We start from the raw sequence: 22,968 nt of genomic DNA on the forward strand, positions 1-22,968 counted from the left end.
ATATGTCTGTAAAACAGTGGGATGAAGAAGAAAATGATTGCTTAACTATATGACAGTGCTTACCATCAATCATCATTTTCTGATAGCCTTTTATATAGTTTCCAGCTCATTCTAAGAAAATGAAAGCGGGATGTACAAATATGTAACAAATTGCTCCATGCCCTAACACAACATAGGGTCAATGTCAAGGCCCTCGTATCTCATTAACTGCAGGAGGGCACAAAAGCAACTGTAGGGATTAACACTGCAAGAAGTCATCAGACATCACGCTCTGCCTTGATGTATTTCTGATGCACCTTTCTGTAGCTAATTAAGAGCTCAGCCAGCTCCCCTGCATGGTTTTCAGATGTTGCCTTCTAAAACTGAGCCAGAGCTGTTAATAACAATGCTAATTCAGAGGCAGGATCTCATCCCACGCGTGCTGGGAGAAGCTCTACTTGAACTAGTTATGAATTACACCTATGCACCAGGTTAATCCAGCTCTGTACAGATTTGAGCAGGCTGAGGTTTAACTCATTTCCCCCTCTTTGATCCAGTGCTGAAGAAACTCTACTTTGAGCCACATTAAACCTTTCCATGTAGGTTCAGACATGGGAAGAAAGGAGCAGCATCAGGAAGTATTATGACTCAGAGAAAGATCCCAGCAGGACACTGTTAAATTGAGATGGCATTTGCTGTTGAAGCTGTTAATTACAGTACTTTCCATGTCCCCGTGGCAGTGCTGACTGGCATCCCTCTTAGTCCCCCTCCTCTGCCTCACAGGGAAGAACGAAACAGTACCACGTATTTGGGTGACAAAACAAAAAATCTGACTACTTGGCTTAGAGGCAGAGAAGGTGCTGTTGTTATTTTAGATCCTCACCAAGAGTGCATATGATGCAGGTCATAATTTAGACTAACTATTATTTTTAAATCAATAGGGTCATATAAAAGGAATGGATAGAAGGTGAATATCTAAAAATCAGGACACTGATGTTTTTTCCAAGGAAACAAGAAAAGCTGTAGGAAGCGTGTGGAAAGCAGCCATGTTTTCCACCTCTATTTTCCATTTGAAATACTAAATATTTTTCTTGCCACAAACACCTTTTTTAAGTGCTAAGAGTAACATTTTTTGTGACAAATGTAAAACAGACCAAGGGCTGTTCAAACACCCTTTAGATGCAAGATCCACTGGAGATTATGAACCTGTGTTTGAAAACTATGACTAGCAGAGGTACTGCCCAAAATTCATCTTCACCGGCCTGCTTGGCTGCCTCATAAGCACAGCTCACTTCCAGTTACTAAAGCAATGGAAAACTGGGCAGTCGAGCCTCCCTCAGTACCCCAGAGTCCACCGATTTAAACAATGTTTTACATCTACAAAGGTGTCCCGTATTTTCCTTCCGCACCTACTTTTTTACTGCTAATGCTTCTGCCTGGCAGGTTCCACAATGATGCCTTGTATTACATTTTCTGGACCCAAGAATCAAGATCTCATTACCAAAGAACAGCAGGACACGTTGGCCACTCCGGTTCTTTGCAGCAATCAGCAGCAGTGGGCAGGGGGGGTCAATTAGCAGCTTCTGGAATGAAAGTGTCCAAACCCAAGAGCTATTATGTCTATTTAGCATCTACTTCGGAAACTGCAGATAACTTCTTCGGAAACTGTAAGTTAGCCTTGGCACTCCAATCTTTACTTGAGGTTTTGGTCCTCCCATCTTATCTTCAGATAGCCCAGATTAGCTTAGACACAATATGTTGTGGGAGGCTAAAAAGCTCTGCCTAATGAAATAAATATTATTATTAAGTTGCTTGTTATCAGCTCTGAAGTCGCAACAGGTGGATTTTTCTTTCTGCCCTCCCCACCACTTCCTGAACGGATTCCAACTATACAGAGATACACAGAGGGCTTCTTGAGCAACCATTTAGGTACTGGCCAGGAAACATCAACATTTCATGAAAACAACAACAGTGTGTTCTTAAGATCAAAAAGTCAGCTTTCACTAAGAGTACTTTTTTTCTGTTTTTTTTCTTTTTTGAGGACAAAGCAGTATACAAATGACAGCTGGGTGTTGGTCCAATGCAAAACACGCTACGAAAAAAAGGGTCCAGCTTTGAATGAGACAAGACTTGGCAGCAGGTATTTACTGTCCCAACTACTGATACTGATAATGCTTTAAGGTGGATTTTAACACTGGAAAATATTTTGCATTAAATTAAAAGCACTATTTAGAGAAAAAATTAAGGGAGTTCATAGAATCACAGACTGGCTGAGGTTGGAAGGGACTATGGCGATCATTTGGTCCAACCATCCCTGCTCAAGCAGGGCCACCTAGAACTAGTCTCATTCCAAGGAGGGAGACTCCACCGCCTCTCTGGGCAACCTGTGCCAGTGCTCGGTCACGCTCACAGGAAAAACATCAGTGTTTCCTGATGTTCAGAGGGAAACATCTGTGTTTTGGTTTGTGCCCATTACCTCTGGTCCTGTCACTGGACACCACTAAAAATAGCCTGGATCTGACTTCTTTGCACCCTCCCTTCAGGTACTTGTACACACTGATGAGATCCCCCCTGAGCCTTCTCTTCTCTGGGCTGAACAGTCCCACCTCTCCCAGCCTTTCCCCATAGAAGAGATGCTCCCGTCCCTTCATCATCTTCGTGGTCCTTCATTGGACTCTCTCCGGTATGTCCATGTCTCTCTTGTAATGAGGAGCCCTGAAATAGACACACCAGCACTGAGTAGAGGGGAAAGATCAAGACCCTTGACTTGATGGCAGTACTTTCCCTAATGCAGCCCAGGATACCATTAGCCTTCTTTGCTGCAAGGGCACATTGCTGGCTCATGTTCGACTTGGTGTCCCCCAGGACCCCCTGGACTTTTTCTGCAAAGCTGCTTTCCAGCAGGTTGGCCACCTTCCATGCTGCATGGAAGTTGGACTTTTCACACAGGACTCAACTTTTAAATACTTTTTCTCCCTCTTTTTTCCTTGCCTGACAAAAAGTAACTTTTCCAGCAAGACATTCAGTAAACTTTCAAGACATTCACAACACTGATCATGGGAGCAGAGAAAAGAAAATACAACAAACACGTCACAGACCTCATGTTTCCCTCCCTGGGCCTGACAAAGTCATCTGAAAAAATCTTAAGTCCTGTATAGGTATGATGAGATTTTAATTATCCTTTCTGCTGAGCCACACCACCACGGGCAGCCAAACACTACTCAGCCTTGAGCCCATAGACCTCAGCAGCAGAGGCCCAGGTGACATTTTTTCAACAGAGAAAACACAAGATACACTTCAGGATCTCAAAAGACTGGTTAAAGCAAGCAAAAAAAAAAAAAAAAAAAAATATGGCGTGTGTTATCAAAATTCACACATATGACAGCCCCCATTTCGGCTTGGTGGCTACAATCATTCCTTGTTTCATATGCTGGGCATCAAAATAGGGAAGCAGGGCAAACACTTCCAAGAAAATTCAAACATTGATTATCTTAATCATACAAATACGATTAAAAACAAAAGAGTGTGTGTTTGTGGATACAGGTTACATAAACAGTATAATGTTTCTTATCTCCACCTGTTTAAATAGTGAAACAAATCCACATGTGGGCGACTAGGACTTCAATAGCACAATTAGTCACAAGAGAATCATCAATATTATCCAAGAGGGAAACTAACTGCAGATAAGCATATCCAACAGTATTTAATATAACGTACACTTGTAAAACAACGTAACAGAACTTGCTGAAGGGTTTCTTATACTTTATCACAGTATTCCTTCAATGAGTTTTAAACCCTGTATAATACTAGAGCACCGGCAATTTTAACACCAAAGGAAAAAAAAAAATTCTTTATCATCTTAAAGCACTGATGCAATGGACAGCAATTACCCTTTGGAATTATCACTGCTAACTTGAGCTCTTTGAAGATGAGAAGTAACTGAATGGGAAATACACATTTGGGGTTGGGTTTTTTTTTTGGTGGTTTGTTTTGGTTTTGGTTTCTGTTGTTTTTTTTTTGTAAGACACAACTCAAAACATGGTTCTGACTCTGGAAGATGCTGAGGTCCTTTTGACAAGCTGGTCAAAGAAACACCTACTTAACTCCAAAGACACAAGTAGCCAAATCCACACAAATGGGAGCACTTATATGCTTAACACGGATTCTGGCAAGTACTTGGTCAGACTGGGGAGATGGGGCTTGGCATCCAGCAATATCAAGGCATCAGGCAGTACACGTCAGGAAACAGGCAGGGTATTTAAAGCTAAAGATATACTGGAAACACCAGAGGGCAGGCACAAAATGCCAGCAGAACTGAGCTACCATTATCCTACAAGAAGCATTATGCTTGTTTAAAACACACGGAGTTTTCCTTATGAGTGAGGAAAAAAACCTGAAGGAAACATGTCAGCACTTCAGAAATCATCTCTCCTATGAATGTTAACTAATATGCTCCTACTCTTTTCTAATTCCATATAAATCAAATGTTTTCCATGTAAATCATATGTTTCAGTACAAATCAATGAGCTATAATTAGAAACTAGCTGAGATAACCTGTCCCATCTGACCAAGGCTGCATGGGCTCTATCACCTTATCAATAAAGAAATCCTCAGCCCTCTCCTTCCAGAGCAGGGAGGTCAGTGCACGCTTCTCACTAGCGTTTTGCTCTATAGTTCAGCCAGTCATGCACTGCACGGGACGCATAGTTTTCCTGCACATGCACACAGCTTGGTTTTCTATGTAACCCTAAGCGCGAGCTCAAAGCTGGGACCTCCACGAGTTTAGGTCCAAAATCCCACGGAGCACTTTAACCATAGTTTTCAAAGTCCTACAACATGACCAAATAGAACTCTGGGTGCTGTGTGCCTGCTTACCACCAGACTACTCAACGCTGTTTATTTCACTGAGGACTACTGTTCTAAGATTTCAAAACATTCAGCTGTTTCAGCATTTTGATGGATATTTTTCCCCGCTTCGCAAAGCAGAATACAGCTTTCCCATCTGTAAGCTTTTCCCTTCCTGTAAGCTTTACTTGTAGCTTGATTTGGAATGATTTTAGCACAAGCCTTTGAAAAGACTGAGGAAAATTTCAATATGCAAGGCAGAGATCTTAGAAAGTTATGTCCTTCCAGGAGAGATGTTTTTGTAATAGATGCTACTGTGCACAGTTTATACAGGTTATTATTACTGTAAGCTTTACTCTAGGGAGGTTCACACTGAGCATTTCTCTGAGCATTTTCTATCATCATCACTACTAAAGGAGTATACTGGAGAACACACAGAAGAAAAGCTTCTTCGGTCTGAATGTACCAAAACACCTAGATTGCATCTAAATGACGATGACTAATAACCTTTTGTCAGCTTAGGAACTTCAAATGTTATATACAAAGCAATAATCATGATAGTAATCATAATCATCAGAAGTTTCTAGAATTTTTCATAGGTACGCGAAAGAAATTTGTACACAGTCATACTGCTTTAAAATTCAAATGTCCATCAAATGCATTCTCGTTGTCACTTAAAGTAAACGAGATACTGCTTTCCAAGTCAGTAAACTTTCAAACTACACAAAAAAAGCTGTTGCTAGCATTAGCTTCTGCAACGTTTGAGACCAAATGAGCAGTTCAAAGCTCAGTAACTGATGCAAAACGCTACCACAAAATGGATTGCTTGTGTCAGCAACCAGCCTTCCTACCCTCCCACCTCAGCCTCTGTTCTGATGCCTGGCTCCAAGAAGACAAAGGAAACTGCTAAGACCAATAGCTCCAAAATGGGACCAGTAAAGCTCTGGTTTGCTTGGCAGCACTAAGTGCTTCTCTGCTTTTTAAGCCAGTCCCTTTTAAATCAGGATGGCTCCAAAATCTACTAAAGAACCGGAAAGAAAACCCATGAAAGCCACTAGAGCTCTTGTACCACACGGGCTTTATTATAGCAAAATTTTCCTTTCAAAGGGAAAAGTCCTAAGCTTCTTTCCACAAACCACCATCCCAAAACATCACCTGTGATTTCAATGGCCTTCTAATCACACTATTTTATAGAAATCCCTGCTTTTGGCTCAGAATTACGTAACTGTATTTCTGGATTCGGTGCTAATCCAAAACCAGTCAGATTTGTTTTGCAGGCTGATTTGCGGGTTTAAATTTTCAAGTCCTTGGAGTAATTCTTACAGGTTTTAGAAAGTTACACATATAGTGGTGTTGATATACGTAGCAAAAAGTGTAGTGTAATTCCAAGCAAATATTTATAAATAGGATGTAGGAAAAAAACATATACCTACTTAAAAACGCTTGAATTCATATAAGGCTAGCAGAGTCTTGTGTTTCCACAAGATCTGGGTGGAACCACACCTCAAAAGACATGTCCAACATTGGCAAATTGTGGTCAGCATCAGAAAACCCAGCTGTGTTTTTTTATGGGCACCGTGCAGTGGTAAAAAAAGCTGTCTTTCCCACAGTGGGTGCTGTAGCTGAAAGGCCACCGTTAATGATTTACTTCGATGCAAATTTTTACAAAACTTCGATTGGGATAGTTCTCATAATTCAGAGGAAGAGATAAGATGGCCAACATACCTTCTTATAAATAGTAGCCATGACTAAAGGAACTATGATTAATTTTATTTTTTTTAACATAATGGAAAAATGAAAATAATTTATTAAAATAGTTACCAACATATGGTGTGATTTTTTACAAATGGTCCAGTACATCTGCCAGGGAAGTGAGTTGTAGCTTACTAAAATTTGTCGATACAAGCTATCTGCCAAGAGATGAGCAGCAAGTGTGGGAAAACAGTTTCTCAGTCAATACTGCAATGAGTTTCAACTTTAAAGGGTATACCTAATCAATATAATAATAATCAACACAGCTTTTGTAGCTTGGTGAAACTTCTCACTCTTTCTGAAGTTATCCTCTGGCTGCTCCTGCAGCATACTTCTGTTACACTTCTCAGTTGCCCTTCCAAAACACTTTTCCATTTGCTAAAACAACTCCAATTGTTTTTTATCTTCTCGTTATGCTAGTCAGCAGTGCTGATGGGTATGCAATAGCTTAAAGGGACTTGAAAGTTTCTATTAAGTCAAATAAAACCTATAGCTCAAAAATAATTATCTAAAATCCCCCATAATATTTTGCTATGAATCCTTTCTTTTTTTTTTTTTTAAAAAAGTCAATAGCCAGCATACTAGAAAAAGAGCTGGCCCTCTTGCTTTTTCATAACTTGATATTGACAATGTGGATCAATATACCCCACAGGCTAATAGTGCAGAAACCCCACATAATTTATACATAAATGCTGAATAAAAGGCTAAACAGCATATGTTTTTCATATCAGGACTATGAGAAATTTTCTTTTGGTACTCTAAGTAAGAGTATATTGCCCTGTCATCCTAGATTTTAAGTCGATGTCAAGTTGGCAGGGCGCCAAGGGAGAAGACCTTCTGAAAAAGGCTGCTAGACTTTTGCCACTTTATCCTTCCCTTTGGGCGCGCTGCTGCTTCGCTGCAGCGAGACGCCTGGGAAATGGGGCTGCAATCGTGGTGGCACTGCAGCGGAGATGGCAAAAGGGGTCCAAACCTGCCGGCTCTTTCCAGGGGCACCTGGAAGTGAACAGATTGCTTCTTATAGGGTGAGACACTTGGGCTCCCTTCCTACCACAGGCACTAACCCTCTTCCCATCAGCCTGCGCAGGATTAAACCAACGAGAAGAAGCAACTGCAAGATGACAAGGAGGTGGTCACTGCATCCCACCTGGTTAACTGCTGTTTCTGGAAAGGTGCATTCACAGCACCGTGTTAAGGCTTCACTATGACCATCATCTAACAAAAACCAGTACTGCACCTGACTCCCTGACCCAGGCTGCTCCTCTCCAACTGTGGAAAACACAGGGAAAAAAAACCTTTTCTTTCACATACGTTACGGTCCACATATGCTAGTAAAATATATGTTAGCTTGTCTATATAGAAGTACCCTTTGTAAGTACATTCCTTTAGATTTTGGTCTGTGAGGATCCATAAGCAGGTAAGAGGACAAAGAGCAGACGGACTTTCCATATAAAGTTGTTTTAGGAGTTAGGCACTGTCTAAGAAATGCACGCCTTATCCATTTTTACTTATTGACCTATACTCCAACTCTTGCATCAAAACAGAGGAAAAATAGTTCAAGCAAGCCCTTAGCTTTGGAAAAGCAGTAAGCATCATTTCCTTCCCCCTGGCATTGGCCAGATGCAAGGAAGCACACAAAGCATCACAGGGAAGTCTGACCCTGAATCCACCTACTGCCCATCAAATACATGGAAGGGCTCCGTGGCCACGTCGGCAGAGACAACAGCAGCTTTAACACTACTTGGTTTTCTTCGCTTGCTTTCTGCACCTCTGCTGCTTCCACTTAGTGAAAATTGTATGGTTAACACACCTAAGGTTTGGCAGTGCAGTAACAGACAGGAATTATCAACACCTTCCACCTTCCAGTAAATTAAAAAAATACTGAATTTCTTGATAAGTGAAAACATAGTAGCAATTTATATTTTACAAAATATGTACTTCACAAAACTTGTATAAATTTCTTACATTTCTTTAAGCATGAAGGAGTCTCAAGAGAAAAATCAAGGTACCAGAAAGCAAATTAGAGGATCATTTTGCAAAGTCTGAGGGGGAAAAAAAAAAATCACTGATCACTCTAGTTAAGCAAATAAATTAAAAGGAAACAAATTAGGAATTAGGAAAAACAAGGTAACACAAAAAATTAGAAAAACTAGTGTAGTTAAATCAATGCCACCGCAGTCCTCCTATGCAAAGGAAGCTGAACAGCAGACACTGTTCTAACCACTTTTCCTGTTGTGAGTTGTCTGCGTTCTGCCTATAGTTCTCCTTATAGGAAGAGTTACTTCCCTTGTGCCTGTCTAGGCTCCTTCCAAGTGCCTGACAGTTTTCAATAATGTAATTTTTTTAACTGTGCTTGTTGTTCCTCTACCTCAAATCATGATTTCCTCTGTCAAGTAATCCTAAAGCAAAGAAAAAGGTCAGATCTCTACTATCCAGTATGTTCCAGATCTGCAAACCTCACCCTCTCCATTGCCTGCACATTCACCTGGGCACTTGTCTACTCACGCAAAGCAATCCTAAAAGTTCAGCTCCCTCGCTTCTGCTGTGGGCTTGCTATCTGCTAACAGCATTCCCCTCTGCAGCAAACAGGGTTTCCAGCAAGCAGATAAGAATCTGTGTGGAGAAGGCTTCTCTCTCTTTATCAGTGCTCTGAAACATTTGCAGAAGCTCCAGGCGTATTCCTGTAATACTCCCATACAGCCCAGTAAGTAAGAAAGAAAATATATGGTGAATGCAAGTTTGATTGAAACTGCCCGATGCAGGTTCCACTGACACTCTGCCAAGACACACCTGAAATCGCGTGTCCAATACTGTGTATCACAGAAACATGTTCTTCCTACCTGCCCTTCATCAAGGCTGCGGGGTCCACAGCTAATTAACAGGCAGTGTCCTGCCACTCTTCCATACTGCAGTCACACTAACTAGACCTGCTGCTTGCTGGTTTTAGCAGTGTTTATTCCCAAAGAAACCAGCTAGATTTCAGCAACAGAGCAAACCATACCCTGCGCCTGTAATGCGTACAGAATATTATTTTCAGTGAATGAGTTTCATTTACTTGTGGTGAAAACCATGTGCTAATCACTTCAGAAAAAAAAGAAAAAAACCTTACAGAAATCACAACTCTAAAGGGCATAGATGAAGGACAGATTTATCCTTCTGTAATGCTGACTGGGTAGAAAAAGCTGTGCATGCTTTCAACAGAAAACATCCAGCCCCTCCAAGTTAGGGACATAGATTCGTTTTATGTGCCATCAGGTGGCTCTGGCTGGATGGACACCCCCCAGCTGACGATAGGCTGCTCCGTCTGTTTTCCAACTGCGTTCCCTACTGATAAGGGAGAGGACAAAGCGGCGCAGATGAGATGAATATAGCCTCCTGAATCATCAACAGGTCTTTGTTACCTGCAGACAAGACCTATCATTTCACTGATAGCACAATAACATAGGTGTGAAGGGGGAAAAGCTCATTGAAAGTATAATGCTATAAATCCTTATGATTTATGCTAAAATAAGTGACTGACAGCTCCTCTAAGGCTCTCTTTAGATTTAATGGGCTCCTCACAGACACGGCACTTTAAATTTCACAGATGCCTGTAGCCAGCCCTGGTACTGGCAACTGTCTCCTGCTGTTGGTGATGAGCTGAAGCAGATGTGCACTTTCACCAACGGGCGCAATCAGCATCACCTTCATTTATTAAAGTTTTGTCTTTGCCTGCCTTTCTTAACCAGTATGCTGAAAATTAACAGGTGTGTCAGCAGCACAAACTGCCAACTATATATAAAAAGAAAAAATTAACATTACACAGGCTCTTATTCAATGGTGAAACATAGACATGTGGATATGGAAATGTGTAAGGCTGGTGTGACTTCAGTGCCCATCATTTCTACTTGTGGATATTACTGACATGTGTGATGGTATGAAACGCTGCCAAATATCAGAATCTGTTTCCACCTCATATGTATTTATGTATGTATGTGCATATATAAGCTAGCATCTGATGTGCTATTACTTTTCTTCTTTGCATGAGTTCTTTATTGTTTTTACAAAAAAACCCCTCTGCTTAAAATAATGCTGCACGTATAAAACAACACTGGAAAGGATCACACAACTGCAGCTCAAATCTGGTGGATGGGCTCACAGCTTACATTGATTTTTCCAATATAATATAACATTAGAACATATAGGTACTGTCCAGTTATTGAACAAATTGCTGTAAGTCTCAGCTGCCCTCGGAAGAAAACCATGAAGGTTAGAAAATGCAAAGTATGGTTCCTATTCATTTTTTAAATTAATTAAATTTTAAATTAATATATGAGTTACTTTCTAGAATTTTAAACTGTAGGCATTTCTTTCTGCAAATACAGTGTTGCTATAAAGTTTAAAAGCAGCAGCATACCTTGTAAGGCCTATCCGTAGTTCCAAAAAGGGTACCAAAGAGTTAGTATAAGCGTGTGCTTAAACAGAAGCAATACAGAATTTCAGTCTTTCAAATATTTATGCACATATTTATCTTCAAGAACCAACAGTCCCACAGCACGAGGATGAGGGCATAAAACATCAGCATCACTACTAGAAAAGACTTATGCTGACTAGGCTTCCCTATTGCTACACATATTGTGGTAGCTTCCTGAAAGTCCATCATTCATATCTTATTTATAAGATAATGAAGAAGCACGATCAACCCATTGCTCAGGATCCCAGCCTAGACCAACCTTCGGTGGAGCACTTCAGGACCGCCGTGGAGCCACTGTTACTTCCAGAGTGTAACCTCTGCCCCATGAGCCGCCGGACTCCAGGCATGCAGTGTGCGCCTCTGCCACAAATAAAACCTGGTGAGTGGTTTGCAGGAACAGGGAAGCTTTGACCACCTGGGTAACGCACTACACCGGCTTTAGGGAACACATTCGCTACATGCCACTCGTTTCGACATCATCCTGAACAGCAGTATCAGACGTGATAGCAGCTGCACGGACTTGGATGCTTGTAATTTTAGATTTCGATGTGAATGGTTGAGTAAACAGCGATTCCTTGAGAGTAGCCCACCTCAGTTAGATGCCTGGCTTCCAGCGCAGAGCGGCCACACTTACGCTGTCATTGAAACTCTCTGTAAACACATATCTTGGTGTGAAAGTTGGCCTCTTTCTCTAAATGCCTGTCAGAAACTCTTTGTGGAGAAGGCAATTGTGGTTTAGTTAGCATGACAGCTTCTGCAGTGCATTATGCTCTTGTAAACTGCATTAATGCCCAACTGCACTTTTAAGTATGGTTCAACATGCTGTTTTGACCTACATATTTGGGCCATAATTACCAATTTTCTTATCTAGGCACTGCTGCCACCCATATCGCCTCTTCTCCATGAGCAGGAACACAGAAGAGAGTTCTCCTGACTTTTTAATTTGATTTGTGGCAGGAGCTTTTACCTCTACACCGCTAGTTATCAATTTTTTGACACTAACCACGTACTGAGAGCATTACCATTTTGCAACAACCATCGAAGTCAAGGCGTTTGCTACGGAGCCCTTATGTTGGCCAAGCACACAAGATACTGCGGTGCCAGGATGAAGCAAATCACCTACTGAAGGGCAGAGCCTTCATGCCCATCTTTATACCACAATACTGCAAAGTAAATGAGAGGTACCTTCCTTCTTTCCTAAGAGACGTCTTGTGTTTTCTACAGAGAAACAGCATTCATGCAGTGCCCGGCCAGGGACTGCTTCAGCTTTTGGTAAGTTAAAAGCATCCCTGAGCCAGTCAGTCACAAGTCCTCCTGCCGTGCTGTGGCTCTCATCATGCCCAAGGGGACTCCTGGAGCACCCACTACCTACAACGCCAACCACCAACCACTACTCAGTGTCACACCAACCACCACTCTGTGTCAAGAGGAATGTGACTGTGCCGGGTACCTGGCAGAAAACACTTCCGAAAGGACAAAACAATCTCACAGCTACTTCAAGCCATCTCTTAGTGTCAGGAGGGGTGCTAGGATGGCTCAGTAGGGAAAAGGATCTGGCCCCCAAAGACAAAAACTTGTTATTCTGTCTTTTTTGAAGAAGCAGAATGATTTTTAATAGTCTCTAGCTTCTGTAAAAATATGCACTAATTAGCACACATATTTTAAAAAATGATCCTATACCTAATTATTCTGAAGAAATCCTAAAAACTAATTATTAGTTCTGGAATCCTGTTTCCTTTTTTGAGCCAGATGGTGCCCTCCCTAAAATACCATGGCTAGAGAATTATTTATGTGAGCTTTGACCATGTCTGAACAGCTCCAGGAATGATGTATGTTTTTAATGCCCTGATGCTGACAACAAGCCTTTTTACTCTAAATTAATGGGAAACAAATGTCGCACGGTGAAGATAAAAGTGACTTTGCAAAGTTTAATCCTTTAGAAGTTGCCTTTTTTAAGAGACCAGGGTCCTTGCAGAAATGTCAGTATTGGCTTGTCTGACAGAACAGAGGGATGCCATGGCACGCGTGCGTGCTCATGACACGTGCGTAGTATGGGTTGTGTGTGCATGGGAGGGGAATTCAATAGTATTTCGGACAATGTATCTACTTTTAGGCTAGTCTTAATTGGGTCTCACCCAAAAAAACCCAAACAAACTACCACCCCAAAACCTCAGAACACAAAACCAACCAACCAACCAGAATAAACCAAGCCACCCTCCAGCAAAGTAGCAGCTGCCTTTAGTTTCTCATAGGTAGAAATCAGCTTTTTAGGCTGACTTGCTTTTTAAAACCTTTTATATGCTTTTTTTTCCCCCCCTCAAATGCATCTGATATGCAAATTTAGTCTGAAAGATAGATGTTCACTGCCTAAACCAAATCACAGAACTAAGTGGCAGAAGTGAAGAGGCTGGGTTTTGAGACCCGATGCAGGCGCTGGGTGTAGCCCCCCTGGAGCAGGACTTCAGCTTGATTTAAGGTGCACCCCCTGCTCACCAGCCCATCCCCCATTGTTCCTTCCTGACAGAGCAGGACGGGGACCTTTGGACAGGAACCCAAAGCTTCTGCACACAAGGGCTGTGAACCTGGACCTTCAGAAACAGCATTCCAAAGTATCCTCTTAAAAGAAGTCAGTAAGAGCCTGAAAATATCAGACTTCCCACTTGCAGATTACCATTTTCACCAATGGATCTGAATGCAGTTTCCCATGAACATGCTTGTTTTAAAACAGCAAAGCAAAGGCCCACAGACATGCAAGGCCTTGCCCACCGTGGGTGAGGAGGGCTAGCAGATGCAGCTAGGCGGGTTGGAAGAAGCCAGGGACAGATGGCACAAAGAAGCTTTGAATCCAGTGACAGACCACCAGGCTGCAGAGCTGTAAGAGGGTTTTGGCACCATCATTAACATTATACCCTTGGCATTATCCTAAGACACCATTTAATAAGCAACACGCCTCTGCTTTGAGGCTGACATACCAGCAAGTCCCTAAAAGCACCTTCACATTTACACCTGCCTCCTGTGCACCAACAGCTGTTCCAAGACATATTTTTCCTCTCTAGACAGTCCATATATGTATCTGAAATTGGCTGCTGCAGTATTGAAATGAGTCCAACATAAAATTAATATCCATCATAGCTATTTAAAAAAATCCCTCAATATATTAAGTACTCTACAACCACAACAAGGCACCTTAAATCAAGCTGAATGCACCTGAGTAGGTTTTAATTATATAGATTTATCTTAGGTACACATCGTTTCTTTCACATTAAATTGTAATATGAGCCATTTGGTACATATAAAAATATTAAAACATATTTTCTTCTCAAAATGACTAAAATGTGATAAAAGCCCACACAATACTTCCCTTGCCTTGATGTTTTCAAGAGAGTACCATATGGCTTGTCTGAATCTCTCAACAAGAGGTTTCCTGAATTCAACGCTAATTTGATTTGGCAACTCCTTCTTTAGAAAAATGTAAATTCCCATAACATATTTTAAATTATATTCTATCTAACAAAATATTATTTCCTTGTCATAAGCACGAGTAAGCTTTTACACATTTTTCATTTTCATAATAAAGGTAAATTGTTCAGATTTTAGAACTGGCAGTAGTATTATTTTCAAACATAGTATCTCTGCACATTATTAATAAAGTAATACTTTATACGCGCCTCCGTGCCTCCCCTATATCTCACTATATTAGGCACTCCAAAGATCTGGAGCACGTGGTAATCTCGTTCTTAAACAGCCATGCAAACTAAGAAAGAAAAGCAAAGGAGGAGAAGAGCCTCATTGAAAACCCTTTCCTCTACAGAGGCCAGGCAGGCAGCATTTGGCAAGATGACTGCTTTGGGTTGGGTTCTCCACAGTCCTGCTACAGAAGACCATCCTTCCCAGGACTTGACTCACAGACCAACCAAAAGTAAGAAAATCAACAACTAAAGACTTTTCTGAAGAAAATAGATTAGGGGCCCAAATGAAATGCAGTAAAATATTCTGGTTTTGTCCTCGATTTCACACCAGGACTGAAATCACTTCTTTATTTCTCAGGATGGACACAATAGCTACAACAGAAATTGCTATTTAGTTACACTTCAGAGAACAAAGTAGTTTGTCATCATAGGATGCTTCTGTACTCCTAAAAATAACTGGAATACAGTTAGTACGATGCACATTCTTTAGAGCTATGTTAGAGGATTTTCTTTCCACCTAAAGAAAATGAAACTTGCTTGATTGTGCTGCTCATGGGTGCCCCCACAGGAAGCCATCGGATTAAGAACTTGACAATTTCCATCAAAGTTTCACAGGGAAATAGGAGATACTTCATATCCAGAGGTGTTGCGAAGCTGGGAAGGTGGTAGTGGTGGTGGGGAAGTGGAGAGCTGAGAAGGCGGCTGCAAAACAAACTTAAGTTGTCAGACTACCAGAGCATCCACCCTGCAGAGAAGTTTGCAAGGCTCCCAGGAGAAGACAAGCTTCCATGGAAACATCCAGTGGCTTCGTCTCCAGAGGATGCACCAACGGGCATGAAGCCACGGAAAAAAAAGCCATTTTTAGCTTTATTGCCTCTCCTTTACTTAGTTATCTCTCTGTACTTCTATTTTCAGTCGTTTCTGTGGAGCAGGGTAACCTGGCACCAGCCGTCAGGCTGCACAAACGTAGCTCTCAGGGGAGTAGGCGCCCAGGAATGTCACTCCCAGCATAATGGACAGGCGGCAGGAAGATACAAGGGAGCATCAACCCCCTCCTCAGTACTTGAAGAAGTCATCCAGCTGAAATGATCCTTAACAGACAAGGTGAGAGACGATTTAGACCCTTTTTTCTATCCCCGGCTATTAAGGGACAAGATAGTGGTATGCTCTGCTGGCAGAAGTATCACTTCGTTAACACTATTATTTGAAAAGAAGGAAAACAACAGGAAAAACAGTCTTTCCACCCCAAAAAACAACGTTCAGGGAATTCAGAGGGTGCAGCAGATTTGCCGTATCAAGGCAGAATCCTAACTAATTTTACAGAAGCAATTCTAATTAGGCAGGAAATGAAGAACAGTTCCTTTCAGGCTGGCTGAAAGAACAGTGGATTGATTTAAATCAAATCACTGATTTTAATCATGGATTTAAATCAACCAAGCAGGACACCTTGATTTAGCTCATCAGCTTTAATCTTGTACTTTTTACTTTTTTCCTAATGAAAGCTCATTCATTTTGTTAAGATAATGTGGGGAATTGTAAAAAGCACACTTCATGTTAAAATGGATTAAAATTTTTATTCTCACTCAACATTGATGACTTGTGACTACAATGCTTGAGCTAACTAATTTTTAACAGAGTTAAAAAGCATCACTTTTAAAAATCATTCAAATTTGAAAGCTCATACATGAAACACATTGTAAATTATTTACAGATTGTAATAAATCTAGGCCTTGATAAGTATAAAGGATTTCTGATTAGTTTTTTTCTAAAACTATTTAGGTAAAACACCCCAAACTTGCAACATCATAGCCTTCATTCTATTTGTGTTGAAGAACATTAGAGCCCGGTAAAAGGTAATGTATTACATTATTTAGGGACACCTATCGATAGTATGAAACGTGATATTACTCAGCATTCTCTTAAAAAAAAAAAAAAAAGTAAAAAGTTGTCCACATACTATTGTGGTCTCCATTAATAAAAAAAAAAATTAAAATAAGGAAAGCGTTGGTGTTGGGATCACAACGCTGAACTATTCAGAGTACTTCAAATATGAGATAGAAATCCTGACTAGGCGCAACACAGAAAAAAAAGGCTTCATAATGTATTATGGGGAAAAATAAACCAAAGCAAGCATCAGCAAAAAGGCAGAGGACACTTACGGACAGTACTCATGCTGGAAAAGAGCCGGAGGTGACAGAAGAGCAGACTGGATTTCATGTGTAGGTACTTGTAATACAATGTGGCAGCAGTGCAGGGGACAACAAAGTGTATTGATAAGAATGAAAAAAGAGATATTAAAATGATTTAAGGGGTGTTTCAGGAGAGTGGGCTGATAAATACATCACATCTGATACACCCAAGCATTACCACTGTACAAATGCATCAGCATTTCATTCAATATTGTTTCCCTTTTTTCCTTTATTTAGAGGCTTGCCAGAGACAAAAATTATAAGAAAACACTAATTTTGTACCAACACACACCAAGACAAACTTCTCCACGTAAAACTCTGCAAACCATATACTAAGTTACATGAGCTAAATACAAGATAAAAAGTGTACAAATTTTGTAGCCAAGTAATATCTCATTTTATTGTATGTACAATTCTGACTCTTTTTGTTAGGGAAAAGCTCCTGATGAAAAATATCAACTCTTAATCCTTGTGAGCTACTATTTAAATCTTTACCAGAGTTCTAAGGCTCTGCTAAAAACGAGCAATGAAAAAATGGTGATGCTTTTATTCATTAGTCCTTCCCTCCATAGGCAATTCAAAGCAGCGGACTCAGAGCTGCTTATTTCCATGTCAATGTCTTAAGCGCCTTTCCCTACTCCCGGTTAGCTCTGCAAAGCTTTGACAGAAAGCTGGGGATGGAGCCCATCCCAAATCATTCCCAGCCAAAGCAAACCTAAACAAAACTTACAATCCCCTCCAAAAGATTAAGTATGTTTGATTTGCGCAGCCATATACTACCTCAGCAATCTCTGAAGATAATTTTTCCCCTTTTACTGACAATGTTTTTGAATAAGAAAAGATTTACATATGAATTTGAAATGTTACGATAACTTTGTGGTACTTTTCCTTACAAACTATGGGAACCCGAAGCACAAAGTGGCAATCTGCTAACCAAGACAGATGCAGTGATTCTGCTTTTTTGCCTTTTTTTTTTTTTCTATTGACCCATAAAAGGAAAGAAGGACTTTTTAAACACCACTTGGAAGCATACAAGTGATAAAAACAGTCAATCCAGAAGGAATATTCACAAGAAAAAAAACCAAGCTACAGAAGGTAAATGATGAAGATTTAACAAAAACTCCAGATTGTTGGCCTTCGGCATACACGTGTCAGATAAATTAAAGTACAGCTTAAACGGCAATGCAGAACTTCTGCTTTATGATTAGCAGCTTCAGCTATTTAGTTTTGTGTATTTGCTTGGGAGATAATTTTCTGAGGGCCAAGCTACATAATCTATGCACTAACGGGACTCCAGATAACTGAAGTTATCGACTTGCAGCTCCAAGAGGTTAATAGAAGAACACAGCTGCAGGTTGATTTGTTGGGTACCATGGCCTTGGAGGGTTGAAGACTATGCATATGTACAACAGAGAAGCTTTGCAACATATTGAACAGGTCCACCTTTCACATAACAGCAGCACATAACTGTGGCAAAAGAAACACCCTCCAAAATCACAGGCGTGATGCCAGTTAAGACTGAAAGTGGTGGCACTAAGAGATAAAATAAGCTGTATTAACTAACAGTGCTAGTATATTAGTCTTGAAGTGTCTTTTGCACAGTATCTCCTCTCCCCTGCATCCCAGTAGGATTAGATGTTCTCCAGATGTGTTTTTGAATGCTGGATTTGTTTATGTCACCCTCCGAAGTTATAAACCAAGGTCATATAATTTGGTGTGGATCATTCAACCGTGGTTTCTCCTTCCAGCAGAGGGGAGAGAGCACGGACAGAAAAGCTCTCTCAATGTAAGCACTTCACCTTCTCCGCTCAGTCTTCACACCTGCATCTTTTCAAATTACATGTTTCAACTGAAAGTAAATACTCAATGCATTCAAAATCTTGAAAAAAAACCATGCTATCTATCCTAAGAGACCTTCCATAAATCACACTATTAGATCAGGACAATGAAACTGGTTCAAATGCTATTTCGCAGAGCATTGAAGATATCTCATGAGATACTCTATCATCTCATTTTAAACACAAATTTATCATACAAACAGGAAAAAAAAAATCAGAACGCACACCTGCTTCTGATGCTGCTTACAAACCTCAGCCTGTACAAGCTCCTCTGACAGTAGGAAAGCTGCACAGTCTTATAGCTGATGAATGCATCTTTTATAATTCATGTGTTTATTTTTTGAAAAATCATTAAGCTTGCTAAAATTACCTACTAAAGAGAAAAAACATCAAACCTTTTGGTAATCAATAACACCCCAAAAGATAAAGAACATCTACTGAGTAAAATAATAGCTATTCCAGCTGGTTTTAGTATACCTAGCTGGATACACCTATGCTAGCTGCTGTAGTTAGTGCAAACCAAGGACAGACTTTTCCCCGTTTTCCATCACAGCCAGAACTGCTATGCATAGTCACTTATCATAACAGAAACACATGCTTAGGAATAATTACTAAAAAACACCTTACTTTGTACTTTTCACCAGATATTACTTTGCAGATGAATTCAAAGCATAAAAGCTAATAGTAAGATAAACTACAGACGTAGCTGTTTGTAGACGGACATTCGACCTGCTTTACTGCCTCTTCCTTATTTCTTCTATTCATTGACCAAAGAAACAAACCCTCTCTTGTCTTCTGGATACAGCCACTGGAGAGGAGTGAAGTATATATTACCAAGCAGCCTTTTGGCTCTGTCGTAGTCAAAGGAGCAATATGCTAAGCATAACACTAATACAATTTTCTTTCCTACCTAATTTCACGTTGTAATTTTAATGAAGAACACATTTAAACAGGTATCTTCACTCCCATGTCTTTTTAATCCTAGGTAATTTTTTAACGTCTACATATTTATGGATTAAAACTTAGATCTAACAAAAAAAAAGTCTTCTGAATAATTCTTTCCTCGGATTTATGGTTCATCACCTTAACTTGTGGTTTGTCTTTCACCAAACACAGAATGCATCATTTCTTATATCCATTCTTAACAGAGGATATGCCATCTTAAACAGAGTTTACATTCTCCTGTGATAACAGTTGCTTCTAAACAAGTGGATAAAATTATTTCCATTTATAACTTGTTTTGCTGGTTAAAAAAAAACCACATGAAAGGAGCTGTATAAATATGAAATTATATTAAAGCACTCATTACTTCTAGCAGGAAAAACAAAAACAAAAATCCAAAAGAAAATTCAAGTAGAGCTAATTAGCATTAAATTAAATATTTTAGGTCAAATACTAGATCTTTGATAGTTGATTTTTGCATAAAGAACAATATTTTTAATTATAAGATTTACCCATTCTGTTTTAAAACAAATACACGCGTAATCTTTTTCAATATTGAAGTTCTAGCTATCATCTTTCTGGAGTGATAACTTTAAAATTTATAGCTGGTGTGAGTGGCAGTCAACATATCTGATTTTAAAATAAAGTTACATTGCAAAGAATAGGTTCAACATTTCGTGGATATATATGAGATATAGTCCCAGATTTTGAATGATTAAAATATACATGCCATTAAGCGTACTCTTCCTTCCCTGGTTACAAAATTTTATAAGCTTACTATCCTGGAACAAAAACTGTTGCAAAAAAATTGAAAATTTAAATTTTGGCATAATTCAGTATTTATGGGCTGGAAACCTAACAGCACTTATGTGTATTCTGTAACTTGCTCTTGCTACTGTTGAAAAACCATGTTTGTGACCAGGTTGCGACTTCTCCCCTCCCTGTCACCAGTGTAAAAAAAAGAGAAGGGATTCAATTCATCTGTCCCAGGGCAACCAGTCGGGCAAGTGGATTTTCTGATTTACGAAGAGCTTTATGTAATTCTGCAGAACCCTACATATAACTAAGCAGAGGCCCATAAAGATGTCAAATCTTTGATCTATTAGGATTCAGTCTCTGCATTATTCTTTCAGCTACAAATTCCAGTAAGATATCATGGAAGGAGTAATAAAATAATATGAAAGATTGAAGCCAGCAGATGAAGATGGGACTCATCAAAATACTAAGAAGCTGTTGTATGCACTCAGCTAAAAAAAATTAGATAGAGATTTTATATTTAGGCTTTTTGGAAAGAGAAAGTGGGCTAAGTGTAGGGTATGTATGTTCCTGTTTATGTGCATGTACAATCACACTATAAATACGAACTGATTTCACTGGAAAATTTCCTTTTCTGTCTCACACTCACATATTACTGAAGCTTCAAGTACAATACAGAAAAAAAAAAAAAGGAACAGGTTAGTGAACTCATTACAATTTCTTGAGATTTCAGCCTTCAAGTTTCCCCTCTTTAAATGCATGAAGAGAAGACAAAACGCAATAGTTGTGGCTTGGGTTCTGATCTCAGTTACAGCTGCATAAATTGCTGAAATTTAAAAACTATTCCAGATCCATACTAGAGCAACTGACTCTACATTTGGAATGTCATCATGTACATTTTTAAAATCACAGTGGAAAATTTTGTTACGGCCACCAAAAGAAAACATTAAAAGCCAGTCATTTCAAATCTATATGCCCTTGCCTCCCTCCCTGCTCAAGCCAGCGAACCCACTGCAGCATTATCTTCCATGCTGTTTCTAAATTAATTCTCTTAAGCACCAGTCAGTTTTCATGTAAAGCAGGGAGAAAGACTTCATGTTATCTGAATACCTTAATTTGAAAGATTTACTGCTAGGAAAATTATACATTCTATATGTAGAGTAACAAGCAGAGTATCAACAGAAAGCCCCACCAATCTATGAATATTACAGAAAGGAAGGTCTTTTGGCTAAAGATCTGAGCGAGGAACAAGGATGCCCATATTCTTGTTCTGCCACCAAAAAATAAATCATTGTGCATGCAGCACTTGGGGAAAAATGCTTTCAAACCTATTTTTTTTCAAAACCAACTCTGTAGTATTATGTGATTAAATAATAATACATTCTATAAAAAAGTCATTATTCTGTTAGTACAGTAAAATGATCTAACACTTGATTACTTATATGCATGCTGTTCAGGTTTTCATGAAATATCTAGTTTTAAACTCTGCTAGATTAAACACTGAGGCTGCATACTCAATAAATGATGACAAATTATTCTGTCATAAAGGCAAATACTTGTATTTTATTAATGTAAGACAATTACTGTATTTTCTATATCATTAGAATTTCAGTATGAAGGGCACGATAAAACCAACTCATAACAAATCATCCATAACATAGTCAACATGTGAAAAACAACATATCCCCAAAATTAAAAACTTAGCAGCAGTAGTAGAATGGTGACAGCCACGGTGCATCACAAAAATGGAGGAGAAATAAGAAAATAAAAGAAGTCTTGTGTAAGAAGTAATGTTTTAATAGGGTCAGGAAAATGGAAGCTCCTTAGCAGGGAATCTCTTCGCTACATTTAAGAAAATAACTTTTTAATTGCTATCTATGAAGAGTTTGCTACAGTTCAGTACATCTACCTAATGTAGTCACCTGTGTCTTAGGTCCATTTGCTTTTGACTGCACACACTTCAGATCCTGTGCATGTCATCTGGCAAAGTTTCCAGTTAGGAAAGCAGCTCTTTATACAGCCCTCTAGGCTCATCTAAGTGTAGCTCAACGGTTAAAACTCAATGGTTAAATGTAACTAAATGGTTAAATCTTCCCTCACAGTTTGCCTGCTATGCTCACAGCTTGCCTACTATGCTCATAGTTCTTCCTACCTACAGGGGTTTTAGTTACCCAAGCAACATATGGAGTTAAAAGATTATTAACTGTATAAGGAAAATTAAAAAACAAAACAAAACCCCAGTCCTAAGTATTTTACAGCAAGAAATTTAGGTGAACCAGGACGTATGACCAATTCTGATAAATCATGGAGCAGGTTGGACCTTGTCCTGTAACATTCTTGAATATCAAAATGAACTCTAAGCCAGGATGGTTTTAAAACATAATGACTACCTAAACGTATACAATAAAAAACTTGCTAATGCCCACATGTTTTGGGAATAAAAGAAATCTTGACAAACACACACATTTTTGCCCAAAGGTTTCTTCTGCCTTCAGTCTTCACCAAGCAACTCACGTGACACACTC

At 39.6% G+C, this 22,968-nt stretch overlaps 1 protein-coding gene across 4 annotated transcripts in view; it reads right to left on the bottom strand.

Moving 5' to 3' along the window:
* The window catches only part of ALCAM (activated leukocyte cell adhesion molecule), a 121,981-nt gene that overhangs the window by 39,259 nt on the left and 59,754 nt on the right, over positions 1-22,968 (bottom strand). The window contains exon 1 of one of the 4 annotated variants that reach the window (XM_054188523.1): positions 11,289-11,991. The exons of the other annotated variants lie outside the window; for them this stretch is intronic. Within the exon in view, the coding sequence (XP_054044498.1) occupies positions 11,289-11,376 (88 nt within the window). The 5' untranslated portion in view covers positions 11,377-11,991. Of the gene's footprint in view, positions 1-11,288; positions 11,992-22,968 lie in introns of those variants that run through there. 4 annotated transcript variants of the gene reach the window in all.

The sequence above is a fragment of the Rissa tridactyla genome, chromosome 1, assembly GCF_028500815.1.
Source record: "Rissa tridactyla isolate bRisTri1 chromosome 1, bRisTri1.patW.cur.20221130, whole genome shotgun sequence".
In the NCBI taxonomy this organism is placed as follows: domain Eukaryota; kingdom Metazoa; phylum Chordata; class Aves; order Charadriiformes; family Laridae; genus Rissa; species Rissa tridactyla.